Here is a 14,240-nt window from a genome sequence, read left to right on the forward strand (position 1 = left end):
TAAAGTGTCTTGTTAAACGTTTCCTTAACACCGGTCCGCCGAGTCCCGCTGTGTGTTGTTTTGGGTTCGTCTCAACCGCCGTGCGTAAAGGCAGCATTAAACAGCTCATGAACAAGAGTAAACAGCGGGCCTTTGGCAGCGGTCACGATGCTGCTTTCGCCTTTTTATGTATCTCCCTCTTTTATTAGCCCACACCTAAGCTTACACACACATTAATTCTCATACATTTTATGTTCAAATCCAAGTGATGGGCAATTCTGGTGCCGACTAGTAAGACAGCGGAGCGGACGTTTAACCATTTAACCGTCAGGATCGCAGTCTGCACGCTTGCTTGTGCTTGTGTCGTTTGACGAAATAGAAACTTTACAATTGTTGCAAGTGGCCGTATTGTCTCCTTTTTGCTTGAATTACAACCAACATTTCTGCCTCAACGCCATGTTTGCTGCGTTCTGAACCAAAACAAAGCAGCGCGAGTGTCAAGTCATGACGCATTTGCAACGAGCGGAACCGTTAAGCAGGCATGTTAACGATTCCAAGGAATTGGTTCACTAGGCACCGGTTCTGAACAAGAACCGGTTCTCGATTCCCATCCCTACAGCTTACTAAATTCTTACCTTATATATCAATATTTCACACAAACCCAGACACTCAGCCAACCATATACAGTAAAATATTTTATTTTGAAAGGATTATTCATTTTAAAAATAAGTTGAAGAAATCCAGTGATATATGTAAAATCAATTATCAGATTAAAGTGCAAAAATACATTGTTGATATAATGTATCTGTACAAAAATAACATTGGAATGTCATATTGATAATGAAGAAAATATGTCTATGCTAACATGGCTTTGATCATCCTCAGTTTTTGTAAAAAAAAAAAAAAAAAACATAAAATAATTTGCATAAGATTCCTGTCACTTTCATAAAGCATTTGGATAATAAGACTCTGAGCAGAGTATTTGAACTGTGCAGCCTCAAAGTTTTTTGTCTTGAGTTCCATTTCACATTCCACATATCCACTGGGTGCTCTGCCAAGTCAGGCTTTGATAACTAAGCATACACTTCTCCAATAGGGCTTATTTCGTTTTTTATTTCTTTAAGAACTTGCTGGTTAAATATTTCATCTTTGAAAAGTATTCCCACAGAAGCGGAGGGCTCTGCCTCCAACAGCTTAGATGAAAAAGTATTTGGTTGTTCTTTGTCTGTTGTTGTCTTTGCTCGTGTTTTTCTAGTGTCCCTGTTCCTTCCCTGCTGGAGTCAATCACTTGATCTTGGCCGGCTTCAGCTCCTTGACCTGCATGTGTAATGTTTTGTGGACAGCCAGAGTCCTGGACTGACAGAAGCCCTTCCCACACTCCTGACATTTGAAAGGCTTTTCTTTGGAATGAATGTACCTGCAGAGGAAGCACAACAGAGACAGGAGTTCGTATTAGGAAAGAATCATGTCAAACACCATTATTAGTACTGAAATGTTCAATGTATGCCAGTCCTCAAGGCCCTTCCAAAATGTCATATAAACAAAAAAACAAGACACATCTATCTATCTATAAAGCAAGAAACGTCTGTCTGTCTGTGTCTGTCTGTGACTCGCATATCTCTCTGAGTTTTAGTCAGATCGACCTGAGCTACCGGATATTGTTTGTGCACGGCACGAAGGTGTGCATCCTTGATTGTTTTTGAAGTTTTTTGGACAGGCACTGCACTATTTCTTTCAAATACACTGTATTACCTTTTTCTCTTTTAATATTTTCTTTGTTTTTTTTCCTTTCCTTTAGCCAGTTTTATTTTATTATGGCTTGGTAATATTATGCTTACATACCCTTAAGTCAACACTTAAAGGTCTCATATTAAACACTTTTCTGTCAATATTATATGGTCTTAGAGGTCCCTAATACGTTTTTCTTTAGTTGTTTGCTGAAGAAAACGTTCAGATCATTTATTGTAGTATGCCTCTATACCCTGATTTTCAGCTAATCTCACGATGGCCTATTTTTGAAACCGAGCTTCAGCTCCCCTCGTTTTATATACAATCTATGAGCTCCCCCCGCCCCTGTCCGGAATCGAAGCCATTGGCGTCTGCCCATAGGTCCATAGCTTGCAGTGCCTGTTACCCTATGCTGTTACCGCGGTTAGGTTTACCCATGAGAAGAACCATGTCTAGTGCTAGTAACGCAGGAGCTCAGCCGCACTTTGAACAGTTTGACATGACCGATCGTTGTCTACATGAAAGACTATGTTCATACAGATGCACTGACAGCCACAAGCTAATGGAAATATCATGTTCAAAATAAAAATGCAGCAAAAGCTACTCGGGGGCTAACGGTTAAAAATAACACTAAAATCCGTGAAAAAATTAGCTTCAAAGTTAGACTTCTACACTATTACCTTCCAATGATTTTACTTGCTAAAAACGAGGCATTGCCAGACTGCTGTGGGGAATCTAAATGGGTTATTATGAGCAAAAGCTGGTTGCTTGTCCCAAAGCTAATAGCTATACACCAGTCAGGGAAAAATACCAATAAAAACATTTATTTTAGTTTCACCGTTTGAAAAAAAGCACAAGAAGCTTCCTATCCGTTGTGTTATTAAAAACGAGGCATTAATAGACTGCTGTGGTTAAGATAAATTAGTGGATTATGAACAAAAGCATTCTGTGTTGGTGTATGCAACATTCAGCATGCTTTGCTGTACTACAGGCATCTTGTCGCTTAGCGGGGTAAACAAGATGGAGGTGAAGGAATATTTTTCCAGAGGATCTCGGGGCCGTGGACCAATAAGAAATAGGGGGTGGGGTTATCACCGACTACTGCACGGTGGAAGTTTCTGGTTACTAAAGTGGGTGGGAAGTGGCTTCTTCTCTCTATGACGACATAGCGAGAAGAATTCTGAACAGAGTACATTGGGGGGAGGGGTGGGGGTTTCAGAAAGGGGGAGAGTGAGAAAAGGAGAGTTTTATTTTTTTGATACTTTGGCACACCGTGGACCCATGTTTATGTTCAAAAACATCAAAAAAGTGCATTTTCCATAATATGGGAGCTTTAATTAATTACTTACAGGCTTTGAGTCACTCTGTACGCCTAAACGAAGTTAGAGTAAATCCATTTATTGTGTTAGTCAGACTAAACCCGGACTTTTAAAATACATGTGAACATATAAATCTGACTGAAACCGTATTAAATGGAATTCTCAAACTTGCGCTAAATCAGTTTTTATGCATCAGACAATAAGACAATTTAAACTGCTGCCACACTGCATACAGAACATCTGACATAGCAGTAATTTGGACACATTCATCATGATATGTCCACACACAAGCTGCATTTCCACCACAGGAACTAGTTCCAGGAACTAGGAACCTTTGCAGGAACTATGCCTGTTTCCACCACAGGAACTAGGGTCTAAAACATAGTTCCTGGAACTTTGATTACCCCAGAAAAAGATCTGGGGACTTTACAAAGGTTCAGGAACCTTTGAGGCTGCAATGCTGAAGACGTCTGATTGGTGGAGTTGCCTGCTCGTATCGCTTCACCCGGCATGTTTAAAACTGCACTTAGTGAGCGTATCATTTCCTCGTTTGGATTTAATCCATTTGCGATGTAACAAAAAGCTATCAGCAACAGCACAACATGAGCGTCCTCAGTACTAACGGCAAGGCCACACATCATGCATCTGCTGTGCTTGTGACTGGCTCTTTTTCTGCGCCCGTCTTAATGGATTAGAGCAGCCGTTTGTACAATCTATGGAACAGCCGCACAGTTCCTGGGACTGTTGTTGGAAATTTTACAACATTTTACAACAAAAAACAACCACCAAATAAACATCTACTGCTTGAAAAATAACTCTTCTTTATCCCTGTTAGGTTACAGAACAGTTTAAGTTTCACTCAAGCACCACTTTTGCGGCCTCTAAACCTGTGCAAATGACAGAAAAAAAAGTCCAATCCAGAGCACACAGAAAGGGGGAAATGCACGTAAACTGCCCTGCCTAGCAGATAGTGTCGTGGGCTCCCATGTGCCATTTGCATGTATGTAAATGTGTGAATATTCAAAATCCAGTACAAAATTGCCCCCTTCCTAAGCAAATACAGAGCAGATTGCGGGCACTATTTGGCCGCAAATCATGGAGCTGCTGGTGCACACAATCATTCTTATTAATATGGCCCCATGTATTCTTCTGTTTTACACAAGAAACTCTGTGATTGTGAGTTGTCCTTTGTAGACCCAATCAGATGATTTAAGCTGCTTCTGCTCTGCCAACATCTCCTGTGCGGACACATTTTCATCAGTAAGGTCACATCGATACATTTTTGTACCAAGTGTTATCTGAAAAGTGTTTCTACTCCCTCTGAGGGACCACCCAGCTGGAGAATGAGCACAACCACCACAACTGTTTTTCTCAATTTCGCAAACTTTTAATATTTTAAAAAACTGTATTATTTAATTCAATGCTGCTGAAGTTGTGAAAGTTCTGTTGAAGCTATCATTATATTTGGATGGTACTTAGGACAGCATAGGACCGATATTAATTATACAAACAAACTAAGTTCACGGTTCAAAAATGAACTAGTTCATAGTTCTTTTCGTTTTTTCAAAATGTTGCTGCAAGATATTATTTTTTTAAATGATTGTCACAGCCCATATAGAACCACAGACAGCAATTATTGTATCAGCTTTAACACTGAAACTATGCATCAGATTTCATTTCCAATTTTGAATCCTTATCCAACCAGGGTTTACATTAGCATTGAGGGTACATCCCTCAGAATACTGGCATATCCCCATTGTTGCTTTAACGCTTTGTTGCCGCCCATTCAGTCCACACTAGAGGCCTTCACAACATGAAGAAAAACTTTCTGCTTGAATGGTCTTTTTAATGAACAATTATTCAAACAAAAACAGGACTGTAGTCCCTAATGTGCAAATGTTTTTCCATTTTTAATACTTTTCCAAACCTGGAAACAATTCACATCAAATTACATTTCAGTCCATACTAAAAAGGAGGCTAAAGAAAGCAATACTAGAAAAATATGCCTTAAATGTTTTTTTGCCTCCATGCTTCGCATTTTGATGGGTGTTTTTTCCCCCCAACTGAGCCTTGAAGGCAGCGCTGCCTCCCATGGTTAGGGTTAGGGATAGAGCATAGGGCCTCTAAGGCAGATTTGCTTTGCATGCTACATTGGTTGCACAAAACACCATCAAGCATTTTGATGGCGCATGCGGCGGTGCGACTGTGGCTTGTTTACGGTGTGTTTAGCCTCGCTATGGTTTTCTATGGAAATCTGGCACTCTCTTGAACAACGAAACGGGCGTTTCTAGGTTCCTAAAACATCCGGGGTTTAGCCCATGAAGGAAAAGGCCAGTGCACACGCGGCAAATTGCACGTGGATTTCAATAAAAAAAAACAATAAACACTAAGATCTAATATAGACAGGTCCTGTCTAGTAGGCCTACTCATTTCTGGAATAATCTGAATCACCTTACCTTGAAGCTAGCCTACTGAAACATTGTTTTTATTTATTTTTTATGCAAATAGCCTTGTTAAATTAATTAATTAACATAGGCTACACATCATGATTAGCCTATCAACATGTGTGCTACATAAGGCAACTTCCCTATTCCGACCATTATATTTCATCTAGCCTATTTCTCAATTTAAAACATAAAAATAAAGTAGGCCTAGCATTGAAAATACAAAAAAATAAAGCTTGTAGGCCTACTATGGCCTGCTGTTTTCAAGATAACTTAACAGTTAAAACAATAAATAAATTAATATGTCCCCTGAAAATAAATGAAAGCTTTTCTGAGAAGAATGCCAAAGGCAGTAGCAGTGAGGCACTTCTGTAAACTTACTGAAACGAGTGCATGCCGTTTCTTCAGCGCTGTCTCTGCTGTTGATACAGATTGGTTGTGTTGCCACGGCGACGTAGCGATTTTAACTTTCTAAGTTTTGCTCAGCACTTTTTCCTGTTCAACGTCCCTGTTACTGAGTCCTTACTATCTCCATAGAGCAGGCGCTGGTTTTATTTTCGCCACTAGTTCAACGTTTGCGTTATGACAAAATGAGAGGTTGTAAAGACAGGCGCACACGAGGGGTAGACCGACAGTGCCGCGCGGACGCTCGCAAATGATTATAACAGAATCAATGATTTTTTTTTTAAAAAGTCAGGCTGCTGTTGGCCAGGCGGGGGGTCCCGTTGGCCTGGCGGGCCCGCCAGGCCTGTATAATGGTAGGGGAAACACTGGCACGTGATCAATTTCATTAGCAAATGCAAAAACTGTCGCACTTTACAGCGGTTGGGAGTTGAATTCAGAACTTGTCTATTACCACATCTAACATCATCATAAAGTGAGCATTCATGTCTGATTGACAGTTTCAAAAAGTAAGCATTTATTCACGCAGCAAATAAAGTGTTACATATTCTGACTTGACAGGGTTTAAGACAGCCTTGATCTCACCTGTGGTCCCGGAGATGGTCCTGTCTTCTAAAGGCCTTGTGGCAGATATCGCAGGTATATGGTCTCTCATCTGTGTGCGTTCTCTCGTGGATCAGAAGATTGTAGGATTTGGTAAAATGGCGGCCACAGAACTTGCAGACAAACTCTTTCTTTGTCTTGGAGGGCAGACGTCCTCTGCTGGACTTGCGCTCCGGTAGGGAGAGTTTGGAGACATCCAGGAGGCACCCCAGACTCCCTGAGGCTGGGTACTGAGATGGACTCTGTGTCGCAGCAGCACCAGTCATGCTCAGGTCCTCTGCCTTCAGGGGATCCTCCTGGGTGGCTGCTGCTGCCAGGTTGGCAAAGTCAAAGCGCGGCTTGTTCTTGGAGCCCTGAAGCAGCCCTGTGGAGTCCTGTTTGGGGTGCAGGAGGTGAGGGAAGATGGGCAGAGAGGCCAGGGAGGAGAAGTGGGCAGGCAGTTTGGAGATGGTGCAGCGGGGCAGGGCCAGAGGAGGGTAACCCAGGGTCCACTGGTGCAGCTGGATGGCATGCAGGGCGCTGAAGCTGTAGATGCTGTGGAAATGATCTGCTGGCAGTGTGAGGCCACTGGAGCTCTGCAGGAAGGAGTAGTTAGCCAGGTGGAGGGACGGGTGGAGAGGGACTGGTGCTGGAAGAGTCTTGCTGCCCATGGCTGCTACACAGAATCCAACAGCTCTTCTGGTGGAGACAGACAACATTAGCATGTTAGGAAGGTATGCTAAACTAACCCGACTGGCCTTGCCTTTGCTGTGATTAAGGGGTGGTTGTTCATGGTGAATTTGTTTAGAATAATTGAATGTTATTTAATGATGAAATCCATAGATATATTTTAAATGTTCATTACTGGTGTACCCACTCCCCAGCCCCCCCCCCCCCCCCCCCCGCCCCCACACACACCCCAACATTCACACAGGAGCCAATACACATCCAGTCTGGCTGGCTGAAGAAGCTGTTGAAGTGGACCTCCTCATCATCTTATTGTGGCTCTGCATGTGATAGGACATTGCTGCTGGTTCCAAACTACAGAAAGCTCATGCAGTTAAACCATCTGCAGTACACCTTACTCTTCAAGGAACACCTTGTCAAATTATAATTCCAAATCGTTTTTGTTCTCACTTCCTGCAACATTTTCACATGGCAACTACAGTAAGGTTATTAGGGAAATATCATGGTTATACAGTAGTGTAAAAGATGAACAGGATACTCTGCATAAAGACAAACCCATTATTAAGAATGGTAGAAAGTAGTTGAAAAACACATTTACAAACTAAAAAGAAATAATAATGCTACTCTGACCTGCATATTGTATTCGTATTAATTGCTCTTAAGCCTTTACATTCTGCAGTTTAAAGAACAAATTGTTTTGGAGAAAACCAAAACAAAGAAGCAACTCTTAAAATTGGTTTTAAATAATCTCTCTAGAATCTGGGCTATGGTTACAGTTAGAGATGGGTATTAAGGATCACTGGGATTAACATCTGACTTTTTGAATCTGGTTACAAGTGGCCAGCTCTCAGTCCGTGTGTTCCCACTTGTATTTTCAAATGTGACTTCTCTGTCTACTTGTGATCCGATTCCATTTACCCGCGCTGTATTTAAATCAACACGTACATAATTTCCGTTTGCATTGCTGTTTTTAACCGGTGGGGTTCAAATAAGTAAACATACAGGGCTGTACAGTGCCACAGTTTTAATCGCATTTGCTATTAAAATGCATTAAGTCTACATGCGAAGATAATTACCAGTCTAGGTTGACGAGTTAGGCTACTGTCTCATTTAGACAAGGAGGAGTGATGCACTACGCTGCTTAGAGGGCTCTACATTAACACTCGCCAAATGCGGGAAATATCATAGATAGAAGGCCAATATAAAAGTAAAAACTCTTAGGCGAGTAAGTTATTACGTGAAAGATGTGTGTTTGCCGGGTGGCTTTTCTAACGTCTGCGACACTATTGTCACCACCACCAGTAGCCTACACAGCTTTCTATATGCAGTTAAGATACTGCATATATGCGAACAGAATATTTCCTGTGCGCCTTCACATTAAAAGCCTGTTACTAGCCAAACACGAGTTGACTTTTATTCTTAAGCAGATAAGAACAGGAAGTCGTTGCCTTGCAGCTCTCCAGTCAATAGCAGCGATTTCCGTGTTTTCAGATTTACGCAGTGAAATGAAAACAGAGGACAGAAAGCTTGTCATTTACAATACTGGCGGATGCAACTAACGTTCATGAGGCTTCTATAAAAGCTGCATGTCAATGTATTTCCGCTCAGGCAGGGGGCAGCAGTTGAGTAGGCGGTCCCTAATGTGACCAAAAACCACATAGGTGTTCCCACTACAAAATGAATGTGGATACAAGCGACACAACCGACGTAAACCACCTCCGAATGTGGTTTTTGTGATCCGATCTCAATGCGTCTTGAGAGTGTTTTCACCTGTAGTTAGAGCTGTAGTCATGTGATCTGATTACAAAAGTCAGATGTTAATGCCAAGTGGAAATGGGGTCTAATGCTACTCACAAGTGTACTAAGACATTATGAAAAGTGTGTGTGTGTGTGTGTGTGTGTGTGTGTGTGTGTGTGTGTGTGTGTGTGTGTGTGTGTGTGTGTGTGTGTACGAAGGTGAGAAGGAAACAATTGGCAGCATTAACACACACACACACAGACGCGTCAGACAGTGAAAAGGCAGCGGTGTGTTTGGGTGGGTGTTTCCTCTTCCCAGAAACATGCCTGGGGCTGTCCAAGGCAGAGCAACAGAATGACAGCATTCAGCCAGAGAAATACCTGTGAGCTCTTAAATCAGGTTTGATAAGCAGGAATAACAATAGACAATAATGTTTCTTTGTCTGACACACACACAGCTCCACGTCCTTCTTCTCAGTTCTAACAGGCCACTCCTCTCACCTCATCCTCGCTCTACTGCTGCACACTAACACAACACTGTTTCTCACGTGGTGCATTTCACTACAGTTTTTATGGTTTCAATTGACTTTAAAATCTGAGGGGATCTAATTACTTCTACGGGTTAGTCACGAACTATTCTTGAGTAAACTTTTGCATGACTTGTACATAACTTAAGTATTTTTTTTATAATGATAGATAGATAGATAGATAGATAGATAGATAGATAGATAGATAGATAGATAGATAGATAGATAGATAGATAGATAGATAGATAGATAGATAGATAGATAGATAGATAGATAGATAGATATATAGATATATAGATAGATAGATAGATAGATAGATAGATAGATAGATAGATAGATTTCATATATGCGTAGCTTTGGTAATGTCATCTTCTGTTTTTCCATGCCAATATATCCCAATTGAATAGATGGATTTATTTTTACATTGTCTTAACGCCTTCACTTTTTAAACTACTGGTCAATCCTCCAATTACCTTCAGATGAAGATTAGGAGAGAGGGGATTTGTAGAAATAAAAGTAAAGATGATTAAGACTACAGGCCAAATTATCTGATGAAGTCATTAAAGATAAATTACTGTGGTATTTCTGTTATAATCACTGTAATATGTAACCCATGACCACACATACTCTGTGCATGTATCAGTTACCATGTGGAAGGGTCTATTTTTTTAAATGAAAACTTTTCCTTTTCCTACTGAAGTATATTTTCCAGTGTAAATCTATGTTTTCTCAATCTTGAATTCAGAGCACTTCCTTTTGATGGGAGTTGTTTTGGTGTTGTTGTTTCTGTAGGACAGCACACATTTCCTTCTCCCACTGCTGTTTACAGTACAACTGTGTTAAACCAACACATGCCAAACCTGAATAACGTTAGATATAATGAATGAAATAATCATTAAAATTATAGAACTGATGCATAAAATAGATCAATTGGTTAGAGAAGACATTCGGCTGCATCAGTGTGTGAGTTACTGGACTAATAAAACATAGACCAGACCAGGTCATCGCTACACAGACATGTATTAGACCTGCCTCTCAGGAGGCCTGATACCTCTTAGGCTTAGGAGGATCTACACAAACAGGGTTCTTTTAGGTTCAAGAAAAATGCATGGGATTGTACACTCATGTGCAACCATGAGACAAATACGAGACTGAATATGTCACTTAGCCCACAACCACCCGATCATTATTTTAGTCTTGCACTTTAAACAGTTGAACTACAGCCTGACCGGTCCATAAGAATTTCACATACACAATCCTGTTCAATTGTGTATGTGACAAATAAATAAACCAACTAACGAAATAACTTTGTTTCTGCTAGGAGGCAAAATATGCAATCCAGTTAGTATAACCCTTGTTTGACGAAGATGGTAAATAATTTAAGCAGAGTAATTTACATTTGGCAGCTATGGACAAAGCTACATAGATGTTAATAAACGAAACAAACAAGACAATTAGAAAATGGCCTAACCTTGAGCCTGAGGGCCAGGCCATTCATCCAGTAAAGCCAGTGTGAAGTGGTGTGTAATGAGGGAGCAGTGGAGCTCAAACAGCCCCCTGTGGTCTGCTCCTCTCTGATCATGACACAGAAGTAATTGACTTTTACTTAGGAGGTCATTAGAGGAGATAAGTGCAGCGCTGCTAAGCCTCCGCTCACCTTTAACCTTTTGATGTCTGCATACCAGGGGCCTCCACATCCAAACATCCATGTGGCCTTCTGCTATGGCCCACACTGATATCCAGACTGAGACGTTGCTTCTCACATCCATGTCAATGTGAGAAAGGCCGGCTGTAGTACAAACTCCACAGCCACACATTGTTAATGGATGTAAACTGGTCTTCTTCTAACTGAACACTTCCAGCTCAGTCCATACTGAAAAACAGATGCTTCCAAACATTAAGGACGCAGGGCATGTCTGTGGTTTGAATTTTGGAGTTTTTAGCAACTGGTGAAGTTAATAATCTACACTTACAAAGATGTGTATTGTATGAGCTATTTCCAGGGGTTTGCAACTCACTCAATGTATTTAAATCATACTTGTTTTTCAAAAATATCAAATAAACAAAGGCTGTAGGGAAGCGTAGAAAAAACAACAATATGGGAAAATATTCCATTTACAGTCCAACTTATAAATGTAAGTGAACAACTAGTACAACTACTACTCAAATCAGAACGGGCTTATTTTAACCAATGACTGTGACCCTTTCAAATCACACGTTATGGTCTTGATCTTATGATGTTGTCCCTCTCATGTTGCTTGCTTGATTTAATGTATTTTTTACACCCAGAGGAAAACTAATAACTGCCAGCATTTTAAAAGAATACAAGTAAGAAATTAAAAAATAAAAACATGTGTGGGCTTTTCTGTTGAAAAATAAAATGAAACAGCTACCACATGAAAACAGTAGAAGCATAATGTTGTACAAAGTGCAAGCACCTAAGGCATGGCATGGACTCAAGTGTACGTAGGATAAGATGTTGTTAACTTCATTGCGATAACCTTGCCTGGACATAAGTCGGCAAACTTCAGTTTTGCATTCATTAAACATCAATTAAGTTTCATGTACATTGTTGATGATTTTTGATTGCTGAATATGTATTTAAAAAACTACAAATCAATTGACTTAAGACTGAGAGAACCGCACCCTACGTATGCTGTGTCTTAATGTTGCAGTAAGTATGATTTGTTGTTTGTACCTTGACAATGATAGGAGGAGAGGCTCACAGGACTACGGTTAGAAATGCTGGGCCATTTGATAACAGTTTTTCTTGAGAAATGAAGCTGACTGGCAGCTATAGGCTAGTGAGGTCAAAGCATGCACTAAAACCCATTCAATCCAGCCTTCATCAGAACGCAATGTTAACTCCACAAGTATATTCGCCTGACATGCAAAGCAACAAAACAGTATGTGCAGGTAGGACACATGAACAAATGCATGAACAGTGACTGAAAGTGGTCAAATTTACATCAAAATGTGTTTATGTTCATCAAATCATTTTGCTATTTAATTTTATTTTTTTTTCAAAAACAGCAGTCATCTTTTTCCTGTTATCTTTTGAGAGACCGACGGTCATCATTTCAACTACAATTTTGACTTACTTTGTGAACAGAATTGATTGCTAAAAATGCATGTTATCATGTAGGCTACATGATTTGTGTAATGTCACTTTAAAACAAATGCAGAAAGTTACTCATATAAACTGCAAGTTAATTCAACCACGGCAGTAGGGATTTCAACATACTAATTTGATGGTATGTTTAAATTAAACAGTAGTAGGGTATTTCAGTAGTCTACATTTAGGCCTACTAAATATTTGTTAATTAGCCTACAATTTAAAATGAACTTGTACTTAAGTAATTTATGCCCATTTTATACGTACACTTTTACTCCAATAGCTACAATTTAGAGGAAAATGTACTTTTTAATACATTTTGTTTATTTATTTTGTAACTTGTTTGGCCTACCATACAAAATATTAGATTTATGGATTAAAACGTGAAAGGGTTAAACAATTAGAACCATCTTCAAATGATGACACACATTTCACACATTTATACAAATTATATTCGTCTGCAACAGACATAATGCTTAATGCTTATACTACCTTCAACTCATACGAAAGAGACGTTAAGGAAAATGAGTGCGGGACCTTCACCCACAACTGAGTAGGCCTAGCTTGCAGCAGAGTGTGCCTTATTTTAAAATCTCTATAGGCCTACAGCACTGTAAAACAAAAGCAGTTTTTACACTTTATCATGAACTAGGATGAGGAGAAAAGGCCAGACTGACTTTGTTTGATCCAGTGCCTCTGCAGTATCATTAACTTGGAGCGAAGTATTTTTAAAACGTCTGTGGTGATGTTTATTGAACCTGCGCTAACTGTGCGGCCTTTACAGATCTTTATCTAACACTATTGAACTGATCAAGCAATCATGACAAGGATTAATGAGCGGCCCAAACACTTCAGTCTGACAGGCTGTGTAGTCTTTTATTTATTTTTTATAAAATGTAATAGCCAAGCGCCTAAAATGAACAAACTTGATTTGAAGTGTTCTTTCTGACTTTCGCAATTGCCCATCTGCATAGGATAAATAACTTCCTATAACTAAATCATTTAAATACAGCCAAGTATAGCCTATGAAAAAAGCAGGCTTTTACATTTAGGCAAACTAATATAAAACATCATCTAAACATCTAGGCCTATATTATTCTCGCAAAATATTATTTTATTAGCCTACAGAGCAAATGTGCTGATATACCAATCCAATAGAATTACTGACGTACACCTGTTGCACAATGCAAAAGCTCAAACTTCTTCAGACACTTAGGTTACACTGTTTGGAAGTTCGGAGGACTTTCTTTTTTAAATAGGATAATTACAAAGTGAAAACGTACCAATCAAATCTATGTTGTGTCCTTGTGAAGCGCTGTTGAGACTGGTTCCTGGGGGTTCTCCGTTTTGCTGTACAGCCCGTGGATGAGTTAGTGAGAAGGCAGCATGTTCTCCGCTAAGTGTGCTGCTCCGAGCTGCGGCCGCCTCTTTATCACAGCGCACAGGCCGGCTCCTGCGGGGCGTCACTCACTCACTCCGCCAGCCCACCACACTACAGTACTGCGGCTACAGGGTCCCGTGTGTCAAGCAGGGGAAGGGTCGGTTGGTATTGTTACATCATGGACGGCGCTTTAGTTAGGGAACATGGCGCTCAAAAAGGGAAGTGTCGTTAGGATCTGTCATTGGTATGACTGTGTGTGAATGAATAGAACCTGGATCCCTGTAAAGTTGAACAGTTTACAGTTTTTCACAATTGCTTGAACACATTTCCTGATAGATT

At 40.3% G+C, this 14,240-nt stretch overlaps 1 protein-coding gene across 5 annotated transcripts; it reads right to left on the minus strand.

Annotated features, from left to right (window-relative positions):
* Positions 1-1,113: 1,113 nt before the first annotated feature.
* Positions 1,114-13,986, minus strand: osr1 (odd-skipped related transcription factor 1). 5 transcript variants are annotated; one of them, XM_080042557.1, is made up of 5 exons: positions 13,804-13,986; positions 11,063-11,278; positions 10,877-10,979; positions 6,458-7,153; positions 1,114-1,396 (listed from the first exon to the last, which is right to left on the minus strand). In XM_080042557.1, exons 3-5 carry the CDS (start codon positions 10,897-10,899, stop codon positions 1,264-1,266), a joined length of 852 nt encoding a protein of 283 aa, XP_079898683.1. In that variant the 5' UTR covers positions 10,900-10,979; positions 11,063-11,278; positions 13,804-13,986; the 3' UTR covers positions 1,114-1,263. The 5 variants fall into 5 exon arrangements, with proteins under 5 accessions (XP_079898683.1, XP_079898686.1, XP_079898687.1 ...); XM_080042560.1 differs by lacking the exon at positions 10,877-10,979; XM_080042561.1 differs by lacking the exons at positions 10,877-10,979; positions 11,063-11,278 and having other exon boundaries at positions 6,458-7,150.
* Positions 13,987-14,240: the final 254 nt, after the last annotated feature.

The sequence above is a fragment of the Ammodytes marinus genome, assembly GCF_949987685.1.
Source record: "Ammodytes marinus genome assembly, chromosome: 15".
NCBI classification, from domain to species: domain Eukaryota; kingdom Metazoa; phylum Chordata; class Actinopteri; order Uranoscopiformes; family Ammodytidae; genus Ammodytes; species Ammodytes marinus.

What these genes read in the sequence shown, in the direction of transcription:
- osr1 (XM_080042557.1), bottom strand. Translation starts at nt 10,899, where the DNA reads ATGGCCTGGCCCTCAGGCTCAAG. An exon ending in GCCTGGCCCTCAGGCTCAAG is followed by an intron (nt 7,154 to 10,876) that starts GTTAGGCCATTT and finishes TGTCTCCACCAG; the next exon opens with AAGAGCTGTTGGATTCTGTG. An exon ending in GACCATCTCCGGGACCACAG is followed by an intron (nt 1,397 to 6,457) that starts GTGAGATCAAGG and finishes CTTCCTCTGCAG; the next exon opens with GTACATTCATTCCAAAGAAA.